This window comes from Rhinopithecus roxellana, chromosome 4 (genome assembly GCF_007565055.1).
Source record: "Rhinopithecus roxellana isolate Shanxi Qingling chromosome 4, ASM756505v1, whole genome shotgun sequence".
NCBI classification, from domain to species: Eukaryota; Metazoa; Chordata; class Mammalia; order Primates; family Cercopithecidae; genus Rhinopithecus; species Rhinopithecus roxellana.
The window spans coordinates 50,259,264-50,277,055 of record NC_044552.1 but is presented as its reverse complement, the minus strand read 5'-3'; the positions used below and the strand labels follow the sequence as shown (position 1 = coordinate 50,277,055).

General features: G+C 38.1%; 1 protein-coding gene across 1 annotated transcript in view; it reads left to right on the top strand.

The window, feature by feature from the left end:
• LRRC1 (leucine rich repeat containing 1) overlaps window positions 1–17,792 on the top strand; it is a 129,658-nt gene that overhangs the window by 88,496 nt on the left and 23,370 nt on the right. The window contains exons 5-8 of the mRNA XM_010363938.2: window positions 13,348–13,404; window positions 13,681–13,744; window positions 14,137–14,211; window positions 16,580–16,724. Coding sequence (XP_010362240.1) covers window positions 13,348–13,404; window positions 13,681–13,744; window positions 14,137–14,211; window positions 16,580–16,724 — 341 coding nt within the window. The remainder of the gene's footprint in view (window positions 1–13,347; window positions 13,405–13,680; window positions 13,745–14,136; window positions 14,212–16,579; window positions 16,725–17,792) is intronic.

Below are 17,792 nucleotides of genomic sequence, written 5' to 3'. Positions count from 1 at the left end.
AACAGAATCCACTGAAGACAGTGTATGCTGGTGAATAAATGTTCTGTTATACCTTCCCACAGATGAACTAGTTGAATTATCTTTGCAGATATTTGTCACTTTTCTAGGACATACAGTGGGTTAAATCAGGTTGATGCAGTAGCTCATGCTTAGCCACTTAAAAATAAAGGTCTGACTTGTCTGCCCTAACCTAGTAGACCAGTGTTCCCTACCATCATAAATGATTTTCCTTGTTTGTACCTGTCCTGCGTAAGTTCTAAGACAAAACAGAAACTTGCTCTTTGAGAACCACAGTAAGCAGTTGAGCACAGTCTATCTGACATGTCTGTTTTGCAAAAGTTCTCCTTCCAGAGATTTATAAGAATATTTGCAGACAGCTTTTCCCTCTCCTTCCCATCCTCTTCAGGCAAATGACAACTAGCTGACACCTGTTCAGCCAGAAAGTTGGTGTTTTTCTGAAATGCACACTGATGTTTTATCTTTATGCCATTAGACTTGCTAATTAAAAATTGTGCCCTTAAACTCTCAGGAGGAGAAGAAGACAGGAAACCCTCGATACACTCTAGGTTTAAGGTATCAGTTGCAGAGAAAACAGTGGTATTCTATTGTGAATTTCATGCATGTACAATTCACTTTTGCTGTATCAAGTGTCAGATATTTATAATGTAACAACTTTTGTGCTGGGCATGGTGGCTCACACCTATAATCCCAGCCTTTCGGGAGGCTGAGGTGGGAGGATTCCTTGAGCCCAGGAGTTCAAGACCAGCCTGGGCAACATGACGATAACCCATCTCTACAAAAACAAACAAACAAAAAATCAGCTGGGCCTGGTGGCGTAAGCCTGTCGTCCCAGCTACTTGGAAGGTTGAGGAGGAAGGATCACTTGAGCCTGGAAGGTTGAGGCTACAGTGAGCTGTGATTGTGCCACTGAATTCCAGCCTGAGTGACAGAGCGACACCCCAGCCCCCTTTTTGCCCCCCAACACAAAAAATTCTTAAATACAGTAGCTGTTTAAACACCCAAACTGACGCTGTCCTCCTCTTGCTCCTCAGGATGTCTGGAGTTTAATTCCCTTGTTACCTTCCCTTCCGTTCATTCTTAGTCTACAGCTGCATAGATGGTTCTCCTTTCTAGCCTCTGATTCCTACCTCTCCCCTTTTTTCCCATTTTATGTCTTTTTTAAAAAGTCTTAATGCTTTGAGATAAAATATGTTATTAAACCAGAGTGTCCCTCTCCCCCTCTACTGAACTATTTTAATGGAAAGTATAATTTTAGAATATATTTTTTACAATGTTCATTATTATATATTTTCTGTTAATATCTGTACCTGTTTTTGTCAAAGTTCAAGACATTTTTGTTTTGTTTGTAGACTTAATCAGCTTCTGTTACCATTATAGCATTGTGGATACTGATTGTTTACTGAATAAAATGCCACTTTGATCTTGAAATTAACTGATTCTTATTAGGTCAGTTTGTGAAATTAAATGAAAAAGAGAGAGTTTTCTATTCTTGGTTGTTAGCAATTTTATAACCGTAGCAAGAAACTATGATTTCTTCCTCATGCATGCTCAAGTAATGGCCTGTTCTCACATACCAGAAAGAAACAATCAAAGAACAAATTCTTCCTTGGAGAAGATTGGACACACCTGGTGTCCAAGACCTTGTGGAAAAGGCACTTGAGACAGTGAATTGTTGAGGAAATCTCATATGTGCATAAGTGTACTACATTTTGAGCAAATTATTATTTGAAACTTGCAAGCTTTCCTCATGGGAAGGCTTCATTTGTTTCTCAAAGAATTCCCAAATAGTTTCTTTAGAGCATTAAACACATTTAGTTAACCAATATTTAGTAACCAGTACAACTTCTCGGAGATAGGATTGTTTTGCATGGAAGACGTACCTGTTTAATATTCCACAAAATTTGAAAGGACATGGAATGACCATTTAAATGCTTGATGTGTTATCTTTGTGGAGTCTGATGTGGAATCTTTGCATAAATTACCTCTGCTTATGTGGTCAGATGGGTAAACTACGTTAGCATTGGCCTTTCAAGCGTCAGTGAAGACAGGACTTCATTTCTCCTCTTGGCACCTAGCACAGTAGTTGGCATTAACTGGGAAAGCTATGGATGTCTCAAGGACTTGGGCCCCCTCGGGATGGTCAGGGGTACTCAGACTAAGAGGGGAGGGCAAAAGTGTTTATATAGATAGAGTGAGCAGACTTGCAGTGCCTTGAACCTGGGGACACCTGGACACATCTCTCCCATCACGTGTTTGGTTTGCCTATGGTCAGTTAATTTGAAGAAGTTTTTAGGAGTTGATGGCAGAACTGGAACTGGACTACGGCTCTCCAGGTCCCGGTCCTGTGTTTTTTCACTCCTCCACCCTGCCATTGCCGTAGGACAGTTGGTTACTGGGGCCCTTGTGGGCTCAGTAACTTTCTTTTAATATTCCTAGAAATATCTAACAGTTCATTAAGTAGGTCCAAACATCTTAATAAGTGTTTATGTCCTAATAACCTAGTAGCTGTTTGAAAAAAATTATACATATGAGTGGAAAGAATACATATTTTTATTTCATTCTTAAATATTCCCAATTATTCACAGTGAGTCCTCACGTAACACCATCCATAGGTTCTTGAAAACTGTGACATCAAGTGAAACAAAGTATTATGAAGCCAAGTTTACCACAGGCTAATTGATATAAACAAGAGTTAAGTTACTGGAGACTATTTCTGATCAGGAAAACATCATCAAACTTCCAAGCAAAAACCCCAAACACTTCTAATATTAAACACTGACATAAATATGAGCTATACATACATTTAAGAAAGGTTAATAAAAAGAGGTATAATTATTTACCTAATTTTTGGAGAACCTGTAAGGGATGGCAGTTATAATGGTGGTGGATTAAGTCAAGGAATAAATGTTTGCAAAGCAAAAATTTTAAGGAACACTTCCTATGGTGCAGTTCAAAGACATGAATAGGGTAGGCTCGCTGATTGTTTTTGTACTGCATCGTTTATTTTTGTGCATTTATATGATTTTCATACACTTTGTTAATTTTTATTTTACAGTAATTTGTATTCGTTCATTCATTTTGCATCCTGCTTATTCCAGTTCAGGTGAATGTTAAAATTTTTTACCTGCCTTGTCTCTTTCCAAACTGGCTGCGGTGTTTCATTTAATGATTGAAATGTTACCTCTTTCATCATGCCTTCCCCAATGATTGACAGGCGAAATAGATCCCAGACTTGCAGGTTCCCTGACCCACGTCATACTCCCCACACAATAAGTATTTTAGTCCTTTGTCTTTACACAGAAGTGTAGTTGTTCATTGCTTAATTGTATGTATATAACTGGTATATGTACTTGGATCACCTTGTACTCTGATACTACAGGGACCTTGGTTTTACGGCTCTGTTTGTGTCTGTACCTACCCTGGCATTGTTCTCACATACTAAACAAATACACGTGACAAGGTGCAGAGTATTGCCTCCTTTATTCCACTTGCTTCCAACATCACATCATAGGCAGTCATGTTCAGATTCTGGAAGATTTATGCTAGGATCACTTTAGCCTGTTCCTGTATTGTCACTTTTTTGGCCTAATGCAGTTGTACTCAATTTCTAGAAAAAGTCGTTTAAAAGAAGCAACTATTTAAAAAACAGCTTCTGTTGCTGTGAAACCTTCCAAGAAAAAATAATTATTGTCTATTAATATTGCTTAATATCTCTGATATAAGGAGCTATTAGGGAGAAAATAAATTATTTTTAAGGAAACAAATGCTTTACCAAAAGAACTGGTAACCTTCTTCCTTTTTCATAATATTCCTTTTTAATAAACATTTCTAACATTTATTTTCCTGCCTTTGTTGCCCGTAGGCTTAGAGCTAATTCTGATAATCAATGAGAACAGCTGTGTTCCTTTTTGTGCGATAAAGGGAGAGGTGATGCTGACAGTCTCAGTGGGGTATGGACTCTTTGAGATGCATACACTGTCTCATGACACCCTTCCTCTTGAGGCTGGCTTTACCCATCCTGAGCTTTATCAGCTTCCTCTGTGAAATGGAGATAAGTGATCTGCCCAGGTGTGCATTGCTGGTGGGTGGTAGAGCTGGCATTTGAACTTAGTTTCTTCCTTGAAGATAGTGCATTTTCTTTACTGCATGCTTCTCATAATGAACACATTAGTGTCTCCCCTCTTTCATGGCCCTAATGTTGTTTCATGAACCTTTTTGCATATTTGCAATTTTAAAAGACTTACTTAAATCCCCTTTAGAAAAAGTTGGGGCATAATTAAGTGAATGACTTTCTGTGTCACTGCAGATGCTGGTTGGCACGGGATAGCACGCAGTGGGGTCTTACTCAGTCGAGTTCCAAGTCTTGGATGGGCTTTCAGAAAACTATCTGAATAAAAAAAATTGATATTTTAGATATGCCCTTAAAAACAGTGCCTAGCGAATAATGGCTTTTTACTTTACTATCACTAAAAACACTTGTAAGATTCCACTGGTAAGGCCAGGAAGGATAATTTTATTTTAAGGAGTTTTGAAATGTTGGTACAATGTGTGAATATATTTGTCTTCCAAAATACTGAAAATATTTTTCTTGGGATCAGTTGTATCAGTTTGTACTCAAGCCACACACTTTGTGTTTACTTTTAAAAAATGAGTTACAGTTCAGATGACATGATCTTATATAGAAACAATCCTAAGAAATCTGTAAAAATTATTAGAGCTAATAAATTAATTCAGGAAGATAGCAGGATACAAGATTACAAAACAAAAATCAGTTATATTTTTATATATCAACATTAAATAATTATATTTACAAAACACTAAAAAGTATAAAATACTCAGGATAAATTTAACAGAAGAAATGTAGGACATATCCATGCAATGTATAAAACATCACTGAAAGAATTAAAGAAGACTAAATAAGTGGTAAGATAATGTGTGTTCATGGGTTGATACTTAATATTGTCAAGATAGCAGTACTCTACAAGTCTGTCTACCGACTCATCGTAAGCCCCATCAGAATCCTTACATATATCGTTAATTGATTTTGACAGAGGTATCAAAACAATTCATTGGAGAAAGAATAGTCTTTTTAACAAATGTTGTTGGGAAAAGTGACTATGAACATACAAAAGAATGAAGTTATACTCCTACCTCACACCAGACACAAAAACTAAATCAAATCAGAGATCTGAATATAAGAGCTAAAACTGTAAAAGTCCTCGCCGGGTGTGGTGGCTTATGCCTGTAATCCCAGCACGTTGGGAGGCTGAGGCGGGCAGATCACGAGGTCAGGAGATCGAGACCATCCTGGCTAACACGGTGAAACACCGTCTCTACTAAAAATACAAAAAATTAGCCAGGCGTGGTGGTGGGTGCCTGTAGTCCCAGCTACTCAGGAGGCTGAGGCAGGAGAATGGCGTGAACCCAGGAGGCGGAGCTTGCAGTGAGCTGAGATCACGCCACTGCACTCTAGTCTGACTGACAGAGCGAGACTCCGTCTCAAAAAAAAAAAAAAAAAAAAAAAACCTGTAAAAGTCTTATAAGAAAACGGGGTAAATATTTGTGACATTGGATTAGGCAATGGTTTCTTAGCTATGACACCAAAGTCTGTGTAACAAAAGAAAAAATGGATAAATTGGATTGCATCAAAATTTAAAACTTGTGTGCATCAAAGAATACTATCATGAAAGTGAAAAGACAACCCACAGAATGGGAGAAAATATTTGCAAATCATATACCTTATCAGAGTCTAGTTACCAGAATATATTTAGATCTCTTACAACTTCGTAATAAAAGAACCAACTCAATTAAAAATGGGAAAGGATTTGAATAGGCATTTCTTCAGAGAAGATATACAAATAGCCAATAAGCATATGAAAAGATGTTTAACAGCATCAATCATCAGGAAAATGCAAGTCAAAACCACAATGAGATTCTACTTTATACCCTCTAGGATGATTATAATTAAAAAGATAAATGCTAACAAGTGTTATTGAGGATGCAGAGAAATTGAAACCCTCATATGTTGTTGATGGGAGTGTAGAATGGTTTTTAGCCCCTTTGTAAAACAGTTTGGGGAGGTTCTCCTTAAAATTGAACATAGTTGGCCGGGCGCGGTGGCTCACACCTGTAATCCCAGCACTTTGGGAGGCCGAGGCGGGCAGATCACGAGGTCAGGAGATCCAGACCATCCTGGCTAACCCGGTGAAACCCCGTCTTTACTAAAAATACGAATAACTAGCCGGGTGTGGTGGCGGTGCCTGTAGTCCCAGCTACTCGGGAGGCTGAGGCAGGAGAATGGCGGGAACCCGGGAGGCGGAGCTTGCAGTGAGCGGAGATCGCGCCACTCACTCCAGCCTGGGCGACAGAGCAAGACACTGTCTCAAAAAAAAAAAAAAAAAAAAAAAAAAATTGAACATAGTTACCGTGTGACCCAGAAATTCCATTCCTAGCTATGTATACTCAAAAGAATTGGAAACCTAGGAGGGTTATTGTTGGCATATAATAACAAAGGTAGAAACAACTGAAATTTTCATCAGTGGGTAAGTGGACAAACAAAATGTGGCATATGTGTACAATGAAATAGTATTCCTGGATGAACTTTGAAAACATGTTAAGTAAAAGAAGCCAGACACAAACAATCACATATTCTATGACTCACTTTTCACAAAATGCATACTGTAGTCAAATCCATAGAGACAGAAATTAAATTATTGGTTGTTGGGGGTTGTGGGGTGGAGGAAGATGATAAAGAATGACTTCTAATGAGTATGGATTTTCTTTTCAGTATGATGAAAATTTTCTGGATTAGATAGTGGTGATGTTTATATACCTTCTGAATAAATATATTAAAGACCACCGAACTGTACACTTTCAAAGGTGAATTTCATAGTTTGTGAATTATATCTCAGTAAAAAGAATGGACCTTAGGCAAATTTGAAGCTGAGTACTGCTGAAGGGTGATGTTATACCTGGGAAACCGACCTCGTTTATTTTTACAGGAAATGCTCTGTAATGTAACCTTACAAGTAGTGTGCTAAGATCATTTTGTTTAGTTACTTGCACGTGGTGATCAGGCAAGTACACATAGCCAGAGTCTCCAAAATGCTCAAGTGATGCAGAGAGAGAGTGGAGGTCGAGAGGACATAAAAACTCCAGTGGCAACTGATGGAAAATTCTGAAAATCTGGGAAGCCTATGATGGTGTCTGAGAGCATGCTGCTTTGTCTTTAGTTGACATGCCCTTCCATGAGATTCCATATCCTTTACCATTAAAGAAACGAATACCCTCAAATATGTCAGCCTAAATATCTCTACTCCCTATTTAACTGAATTGTCTTCTCCAAAAATAGCATTCTTAGAGGAGAAGTAATATATGTAATAGTCCAGTACCCGAAACAGTTATTCAGTCACTAAATGGTCATTATCAATAGACATTTAATTATTCCAAGTTGCTGATAGAAGTAGAACGAGTAGGCCCTAGGTTCTCTGGCAGATTGAACTAGAGCGTGTGGGTCTGATTTTATGTCTGCTGAGTCTGCTGCCCTTGGGAATGGTGACCTTAATTTGAGTGAGCTTGAACTAAGTGAGCTGTGTGGCCACACTCACAAGGCCTAGTGCTAGACAGCTTACCTATATCATAAGTGCATGCTGCCTAAAAGGAGTAAATCCTTTTTTTGAAAACTATTACCATATTTAATGTTCTTTTTTGAGGTCTGAGAATTACTATAAAATATTTATTATTTCAAAAACAAAAATAAAGATATTTTTTAAAAAGTTTTCTAGAGCAAAGCCACCATAAGAAAATTTGTAATCAGAGGTTTCTTGAATACTAATTTGATGTTGAAACAGTGGAAATATTACGAATGTATAAGCAACTCCCCATTCCCCCATTAATAGTTTTTCCCAATCAAATAATGTTGCGCTAAGTAGTTGTTGTTTTAGATATTAATGGTTTTATAGTGAACTGCCACTTGTTTGTTTGGTCTACCTTAATGTGTTTTACTCTTTGTTTTCTTAATGATTTTGGCCGCTAAAATGGAAAAAAAAAATAACTCAAGTGGGTTAAAAAGGGATTTGCAAACATAGTGGAGAACAGATGTAAATTCCTTAAAGTAACCATTCATCCAGTCACTGAAATAGAATCCTAAAAATACAGTTGGCCTACATTCTGACTTACAAAAGAGTGCGACTTTTGTCCCTGCTATTATGAACAGTGTAAAACATTAAGAATTAGTGTGCTGAGAAGAAATACTTCATGCACTCTTTTTCTGCAGGAGCTTGTTAGGTGTGTTCCCCTGCCCCCCAACTTCCTTTGTTGGTAAAAATGGTAGGGATTGACAGGGAGGATAGAAAGTCATGTTTTTTTTGGTAGGAGGAGGGAGAAGAGGTCATTCCAGCAGTATTATGTAGAAATTAATTTGTCAGAAATTAAAATTGAAGGATGAAATGTTTTGTTAATAGGGTTCTAGTTAAAACAATTAAGGTATCCATAGACAGTAAGATACTGTGCAATTGTTGACAAAATACTGGTATGTACAAATAAAAAGTGAGACCAGAAAAATCTCGTAAGTGAGGAAAGCAAAGTGCCAGATATATGTAGAATGCTACCTTTCTTGTAAAAAAAAAGGAAAAGAGGGAGAGAGACTATACACATTCACACCTAAAGATTAAAGAAAGCCCCACATGAACACATGAATCCATACAAAATTTTTAAGGTAATTTCCTCTGAAAATGTTTGGTGTTGGAAAGCTGGATTGATGGGGGAAAAGAAGGAACTCTTTACTGAATATATTGTAAATATATATAAATTGGCCAGGCATGATGGCTCATGCCTCTAATCCCAGCACTTTGGGCAGGTCTAGGTAGGCGGATCACCTGAGGTCAGGCGTTCGAGACCAGCCAGGCCAACCGTCTGGTCTGGTGAAACTCCATCTCTATTAAAAATATAAAAATTAGCCAGGTGTGGTGGTGCATGCCTGTAGTCCCAGCTACTTGGGAGGTAGGAACAGGAGAATCGCTTGAACCCAGGAGACAGAGGTTGCAGTGAGCCAAGATCACACCACTGCACTCTAGCCTGGGTGACAGAGTGAGATTCTGTCTCAAAAAATATATATATATATATATATACACACACACATATATATAAAATTAAATATAAAATATATATATACATGTATATATATACACACACACATAAGAATAAATATGTATATCCATAAATATGTTATTACCTATTTGCAAAATTGACATATCAACTCAAGAGTGAGAGGCAGCACAACATAGTGGTTAAGAATGCAGATTCCCTGGTGAATCCTGGCATTTCTACTTGCCAATTTTGTGAGACCTTGTTCAAGCTTCCTCTCTGTGCCTCAGTTTTCTCATCTGATAAGTTAATTCTCATAAAGAAGTTATAACAAAATTTGTCATATAATAGGTTGCCAGTATTAGTAGTAGAACTATTAAAGTGTTAAATTTTTAAAATCACATTTGTAAAAGTATTAGAAATGCCTGATTCTTTCTTGTATCTCTGTAATACCATGTTTAACTGAAATAGCAGATGAAGGCCTGTGGAGTTTGGGTCTCCCTCTCTCTCTCTCGACCTTCTGATTAAGAGCTTGGGCTCTTCAGTACACAGGATGAGGTTCAGATCCCACTCCCGAAGCTGCTCAGGAGCATGTTCCTTTTGGGGTGCTATAAGAGATGTGAAGATATTTGAATTCAATGGGTTGCTCTGATGGGACAGGGACTTGATTGAAGATATTGTATTCTGAAAGACCAGAAAAGGAGATTATTCATTCATTCACTTTTGTGTTAATGTCTCTGTTCCAATTCTGCATTTAGGCTGGTTCAGTTTTATGTCAGCTCTGTTACTTCAATCATCTGGAGAACCATGTTCTGGAGTGGGCTGGTTGGGTTCTGCATTTTGGTGAAGGACTGTCCAAGGCAAGCTACTGATGTGAACCAAACCCATAGTTTCATTCTAGAATCACTTAGTGATACTTGGAACTGAGAATGATTTGTCCAGATTATGCTGTGAGGTTTGGGCTCATACAGGAGGTAGGAGTCTGTAGTCAAAACCTTTGTTTGCTTTCTGTTTCTTCCAGTCCAGCTATGGACAATGTTTGATGAGTTAAAAATTGGCCAATGCCAGATGTGGGGCCTATCCTTCAAGGATTTTTTTAGTAGTGGAGATGACTTCTGTAATTAGTAGCATCTTGTAGCAATCGTTCTGAAGACGCTGACTCAAGGCACACACATTTGTAAGGTACCCAGCTGCACTTAGGGATAAAGGGTGTCTTAAGGAAATAAGGCAAGAAACTGGCTCTGTTAACTTGAAGGGAAAATGTATTATGCTCTAATTGCCATAATAGATATGATTATATTTATTTTAGGGAAAATCGTGATTCAGCAGTAAACACCTCAGGCAAGCAAACCTAGCTAGTTAGTGAGGGACAAGTGGGATTCAAGCCTGGGCCCCAGGCCTCTCAGATTCCATGTGCTCTTTTTAGAGTGGCTTTCATCAGTGGGTCTATAGAATCTGATGATAATATCCAAGTTTATTTTAAATAGTTTAAAATAATTGGGGAAGTATTACCTCAGAATATAAGGATATTATTTTATATACAGGTTGAGCACTCCAAATCCAAAAATCTGAAATCTGAAATGCCCCCAAATCTGAAACTTTATGAGTGCCGAGCATTTGCTCAAAGGAAATACTCATTGGAGCATTTTGGATTTCAGATTAAGTATATCACAAATACTCCAAAATCCAAAATTTGAAACACTAACAGTTCCAAGCATTTCAGATAAGGGATACTTAGCCTGTACTTTAATTTTTACTTTTGAAATATTATAAAAATATGATATTTTTGGCTGTTGATGTATCACCCATACATCCACATTTTATTTACTTCCCCCAAACAGTAGAAACTAAGAGGTTTTGTAGCCAGAACTTTTTTACTTAGCAGGATATTATATCTGGGTGTTAGCATGATGGGGGGTAGGAACTAGGGCATTTCAGCAGCATTTTTGCTCAAGTGTCGTTTGCTTATAGTAACTGTGGCCTGTGCCATTTGCTCTCAAGACAAAATTTAAAGATAATTTTAAAATGTGTATCACATTCTTAAAATAAAATCAAACAGCAAAAATTCCAGTGTCTCTTGGTGTGTTTAAGAAGGTAAGACTTAAGTATATACCTAAAACTGAGAGGTGTTTTTAAAATTTAAATGAGAGAGTTCTGAAGAACAGAGACACCTGGAGATGCCTCAGTCAGTGAGGGTGAGGGCAGAAGCTTTGGCATTTGGCCAGGGTCGAATAGTGGTTTTGCCTATTTCTAACAAGTGGGCCTCACACAAAACCTCATGGTCCTAATCGTGCCATGGTAGCATCATCAACTTGCTGGGTCATTACTAACCAGAAGACATGGCTCATGGAAGGCGCCCTGCACAGCTCCTTCTGCCTTAGCAGGCAGGGTTCTCCCTGTTGGCTGTGGTCTGTTTCAGGAAGGAGATGCTGAGACCATGGCTGTGGAAACTTGGCACAACACTCAGCATGAGGCTGTGTGAAACTGGTGCTTTCAATGATGCCCAGTGAATCAAGTTTTTGATGCAAAGAAGGACATTTTCCTTCTTTCATTAGTGGGTCTCCTTGGTTTGTTAAAATAGGTATGAAAGTAATGGATACCGAATAGATAAAATGACAATCCTAACATTGATTTTTAAAATTTAAATGTGAAAATAGCCGAGGAATTACTGTCTTCTTAATGAAAGTGGTTAGGCGTTACATGGAAATTTAAAACTGAAAACAAAGCCCTTTGTTTTTAAATTTTTACTTTTCAAATAAAATTATTATTTACAGATTATTTACAGATTGTTTTGGAAGGAGATACTGAGTGGTGTACCTCTCATCCTCCTCCGCTTCCCTTTGTTGTTTCTTCTACGTAAACACTTCGTCAAGAGAAAGTAGAACTAGAGAACTACAAGTCCGCATCGAGTTACATTTGATTTGAAGGATGCGAGTGTTAATTTCATGGTGACATATTAGCAGGGAGTTTGTTTTTAAAAAATAAATTGAAAGTTTTGTTCTTGCTTTAAGTATGAAAATTATTTGGTTTTGTAAAATTGGAGAAGATGCAGGATTTGTACATTTCATAGTACAGTTAAAATATATTTTTCTGGCAAACGGGTTTTAAGCATGTATGTACACTGTTCATTTAAATTTACATTTCTGGATGTTATAAAACCAGCCTTGTTTGTACACGTGATTCTGGCTTTTTTGTTGGAAGGAGGGAGAATGGAGGATTAAGGCAGATTAGAGTGTTGGGATAATGTCTGACTTTTTGTGTTCTGTGCGCTCAGAAATGAAATTCCTCCATATCTGGATGTTACTATGGTGATATTAGCAAAATGTGACTTTTTGGTTGGTATAGTTACTACAGTGCTTGTAGGGGCCATATACTGAGTCACTGATTTCTTGAATCAATATGTTTTGCCAGTGCTGACACAACTTCATGAGGGTTTCTGGTGATGCAGAATTGCCACTGCCTGTCAAGATTTGTCCCATCTGTCAAACATCTGTCCCATTCCACTGTGCTCCTAATAGACTGGATTACACCCGAGAGGCTGGAGAATCAGATGAAGAGAGCCTCATGCTAGGGTTTAATAAGAATAAAAGCAACAATATTATAGCTACCATTTATTAAATCAGTCTGTGTTCCAGGCACTGTGCAAGATGCATTATGACATTATCCTGAATGTATTTAAATGGAAGTTACTTCCTAAGCTCAGCTGCCGCTTGCTGTATGAATTTATGATCTTAAGTAGATGAACTTGGACTCTCTGGACTGAGATGCCCCCTACTTTAAAACAGGGATGATCTATCACTGATACTGGGAACAAGAGCTCTGAGCTCTGCAAGATTAAAGGTGCTACTGTTTTTATGGTAACAGTGCATTTTTGGCATTTGAAAGTCTAGATGCCCACATTCGGCTTCTGTCTCAGCCCTGAGAATGGTTGTGTTTTATTGGCTGATGAGTTATTTCCACATATCACATATACAAGGTATTTGAATGAAGGTGCTTTGTAGTCATGACACACTACTCTTTTATTAATTATTAATATCTTAAGATTACAATTTGAGAGGTCGAGATGGTATTGTTTTTAATGGCTGTGGGTGGTGGTGGTGATAGATATTTTTACCCTGGGAAGTGACCTACTAGGTTTTATTAAGTGTTGCAATTTGTCCAGTATGTGTATGGGGGAGGGGAGGTAGGAAGAATCTCAGGAATTTCTCTTAAATACTTTTTTTTCCTTCTGTTCATTTCTAGTCTTTATAACCTGGCTTCACTGGAACTGAGAGAGAATCTTCTTACATATCTTCCTGAGTGAGTCTTTAGGGAAAATAAGAGGAGATTTTGTGCAGAATGAATTTAAGTATTTAAAAAAAAACAGGACTACAGTATTACGTCAAAAGATTTGTGTGTTTTGGGAAGTTTGGGGGATGCCAACCGGCCTTTTCTTAACAGTCCTTCCTGTGCAATATTTTCTACCATAGAAATCAAATTGGACCTTATTTTTGAAGCTACTCCAAGTGAGGGATGCTATGTTGCTCGGCATTTCTAAGTATTCTCTAAGTGCACTTTGTTTATTTTTTAAAATAGCTCTCTTACCCAGCTTCGGAGACTAGAAGAACTTGATTTAGGAAACAATGAAATATATAACTTGGTAAGTCCGTATTAGAGATTTGAATTTAACTTGGTTTTTAGTTATGATTGCACAGTATTTGAGGGAGTTCTATGGGGATCTTTACGAAGCCAGTATTTCCATAGATGTAGCTTGGGAACACTAGAGAACCAGCTTCATTTCACACAAGTTAGGAATTATGATTCATGGGTGCGGGAGGTCAGGACTAGAGATGATGGACATAGGTGGAAACAACTGGCATTCTTGGGGAAAGTTTGGGCACTTTGGGGAAAGGGACTTGATGTTAAGAGAAGTACCAGTGAACATCTGCTAAGGTACCCAGTTGTTAACAGATGAATTCAGATTCTTTCTTTCTTCAGGGAAGACTGAAAATTGAATCTTTGTTACCATACCTTTTTTTTCTTTTGATTTAGCCAGAATCAATTGGAGCCCTCTTACATCTAAAAGATCTCTGGTTGGATGGAAATCAGCTGTCAGAATTACCTCAGGTAAGTGGTAATTTCAGTGTCTCCCCAGAATGTAAAACAGCAACAATAAGCTTTGTGTATTTCCTGCCGCCACATAAGGTTTGCTATAAAAGGATCTTGAAAACCAAAAACATTGATTGAAAAAGCACATTTGGGAAAACATATTGAGCATGGATCATTCTCCATTGCCGTATGAAAACTGAAAACCTCAACCCACCATTTGTAAATGTAGTAAATATTTCCTTTAGTTTGTGAAATCTGTATTTTATTGTGTCCTTGCTACCCATATAGCTTACTTCAAGCCCAGCAGATTAGTAAATTGCCAGGACCCATGATTCTGATGGTGTACCTTTCTGCCACTCCGTGATGTGCCAAGTGCTTTTGGGATAATTTGACCATGTTTTGCCCCATAATAGTTCGTGTAAAAGCAATGTTAAATGCTTTTATTTCATATTTTTCCAAATGTTTCTTATGGTTTAGCTGGCATGTCGTAGTGTTCAGGCCTTTCCTACTGTTCCCAAGTGGAAGAACTATGTGCCAAATGAAGTGGAGTCTTGTGTAGACTTCTGAGCACATAGTCATCTTGTGGAGTCCTAGCAGACAGGTCTACATTCTGAGACAGAAACTGAGAAACCTAACAAAAACCAACAGGCATTTTCCTCTTGTATTTTTTTTTCCAACTATTTCTGAATTTTATTCTTTCGTGTCTCTCATAGCCAGTTTTTCGTGTGACCAGTTGTAAAGGGCTCTGTACTTTCAGTGGGGAATGCCATATCAATGCAGGGAACCCTAATGCTAGAAGAAAGCACTTCGGTAAATTTTTAATTGTTATAGCACTGAAGTTACCATGATGTCATCTAATGACTAATGGAAGTAAGGAACTAATTTAAGTCTGTTTATGAGATCTTGGCTACAACTGGGGAAAGGAGACAGATTAGCAACTCTTGTGGGTAGAGTTCGATTAGTACTTAGATTTTTCTAGGAAATATGTGGGAAATCCTGGTTGGCAGAATGCTAGTTACTTTAGAAGTCAAAGGACGGGAGAAAAATATCATGACATTATCAGGAAAGTAATAAAATATCTGTGGGACATAAAGGGGAAAGGAAAGAGTTGCGAATGTTCAGATGTGTGTAAATGACTGTGCAGAGTGTGATATTCTAAATACAAAGAAATTAAAATTGCAATGATTGTGCTGTAAATGGTTATTTAAAAATTTCATTTGCTCCTATAGAATAAATTTGTGTTAAATCAGCATTAAACACACAAAAAAAGTCTCAAATAATTTGAATGATTTTTCTTATTTTCAATGATGATGGAAAGAGAAGGATAAAAAGGCATTGTTAAAAGGAGTTAATGAAGAGTAGAACAACTTCAGGGATCTGGCCTGAAATTAGTAGAAATCTAGTCTAGTTTCCTTTAGACAGGAAATACAGGGACAGGATCATAAGGCAATATCAGGTGGATGATAAGCTGGAAAGAATAGATCAGACCAAATTAAATGTAGATGGAGAAATTTGTACTTATGTAGACATCAGGGAGCCACAAGATGTTTTTTGAATAGAAGGTCCTCCAGTTATGGGACGAGAACTGGCTGTGTTTCAGGAAGGAAATGAGGAAACACAGTTTATGGAATGGTCTCAGGAATGGGGAGTTAAGACTAGAGCCCAAGAGGCAGAACTGACAGTCAAGGTAAGGGAGTAATGAGGGTAAGATTTAATATTGGGAAGTGGAATGGAAAAGTGGAGGCAGTGATAAGAGAGAAAGCTTGCACTTTGGGAATGGAAAGAAAGGTAGGTCTTGAATAGAATGTTAGACTCATGGAAGTACTTTACCTTATCCTGGTAGACTGTTTTCACTAAAGGCAGTATGCTGCTTTTAATATTAAAGGTACAGATAGATCCATATGTTTTGCTGGGGAGCAATTGCATTGATGTTTGTGCTAACAAGTGCTACGTGTCATGGAAGAAAATACAAAGTAGGTAGGTTCTTACCAGAGGAAATCCCAGGGTCACCCTACCGTGTAAGCTGCTTAGATCAGTTCCAAACTTGAAAAGCTAAATTCTAGCCTCCTCTTTCTTTTATGATTGTGTGACCTTGTATTCGTTTGTTCTCCTGTATCTTTACCTATTAAGTGGGAATGATTCCTTGCCTGCCTGAAAGGTGGAGGGCTTTTTGTCCCTCCCAGCTCTGTGTCTGTGAGTCATACAGCTTCCCACTTTCATTGGAAGGGGATCTAGGAATTTGCCCCTGCCTTCAGATTTGGATTCATGCTAAAGATAACATCCTTAGGACCGCCCTGGGATTTAATTGTGAAAAATCACTGGAACAAATGCCTCTGCACTGTGGCAGGTTTAAGTGTGCGTTTATTTTTCCATGTCATTGTTATAGGAAATAGGAAATCTGAAGAACCTGCTGTGCTTAGATGTCTCTGAAAACAGGTTGGAAAGACTTCCTGAAGAAATCAGTGGCCTGACTTCATTAACAGATTTAGTCATTTCCCAGAACTTATTAGAAACTATTCCGGATGGCATTGGTAAGCATTGGAAATCACTAACTGCTAAAGATACTGCCTGCCATCGTCTTGAGCATTTGGAGCACACTTTGATCCTCTGGTCACCACTTTCAGATGCTGAGAATGTGGCTCCTTAAAGTCTCCTTGCTGTTTGTTTTTAAAGAAGGAAAGCAAAGAGCATTTATTACAGCAGAAGTTTCTCTATATGCAGATGTTTCTGTTATCCTGGGTTGGTATCTACCTGCTTAAAAGTAACTGCTGTCATTACTCTATATGCAGATGTTTCTGTCATCCTGGGTTGGTATCTACCTACTTAAAAGTAACTGCTGTCATTGCTTTTAAGCATTGATTCATCTCTACTTCATCTGTGTCTTCTCCCAATGATTTCATGAGGGATTACCCCAAATAATAAAATGTATTTAAGGCATATGAGCAGTCACTAAGAAATTTCTAATTTGGCATCCTAATAGTTTATTTTTATTTTAATTAATTAATTAATTAATTAATGTTTTTAAGATGGAGTCTCGCTCTGTCATCCAGACTGCAGTGCAGTGGCGCGATCTCAGCTCACTGCAAGCTCTGGCTCCCGGGTTCATGCCATTCTCCTGCCTCAGCCTCCCGAGTAGCTGGGACTACAGGCACCTGCCACCACGCCCGGCTAATCTTTTTTGTATTTTTTAGTAGAGACGAGTTTTCACTGTTAGCCAGGATGATCTCGATCTCCTGACCTTGTGATCCACCTGCCTCAGCCTTCCAAAGTGTTGGGATTACAGACGTGAGCCACCGTGCCCAGCCAGCATCCTAATAGTTTATGAGAAAATAACTGACTTATTCCATGACCTCAGGGAGGTGCTGGAAGAGTGGCATAACTGAATTGAGCCTTTGTTTAGTACATCGATAATCCTTTAATCATTCTGTGCTATTTTCTTTAAGAACAATCAATCCAGACATTTTCTTTACTATGAAGGAACTTAGTCCAGTGTGAGAAATTAAATGGAGAGAAGGTATAAACAGATACGGACTTGGGAGCTCCATCATAGCAAAGCCACTTTGAAGTTGAAAGAAACTGTATTTAACCATGGAGTTATC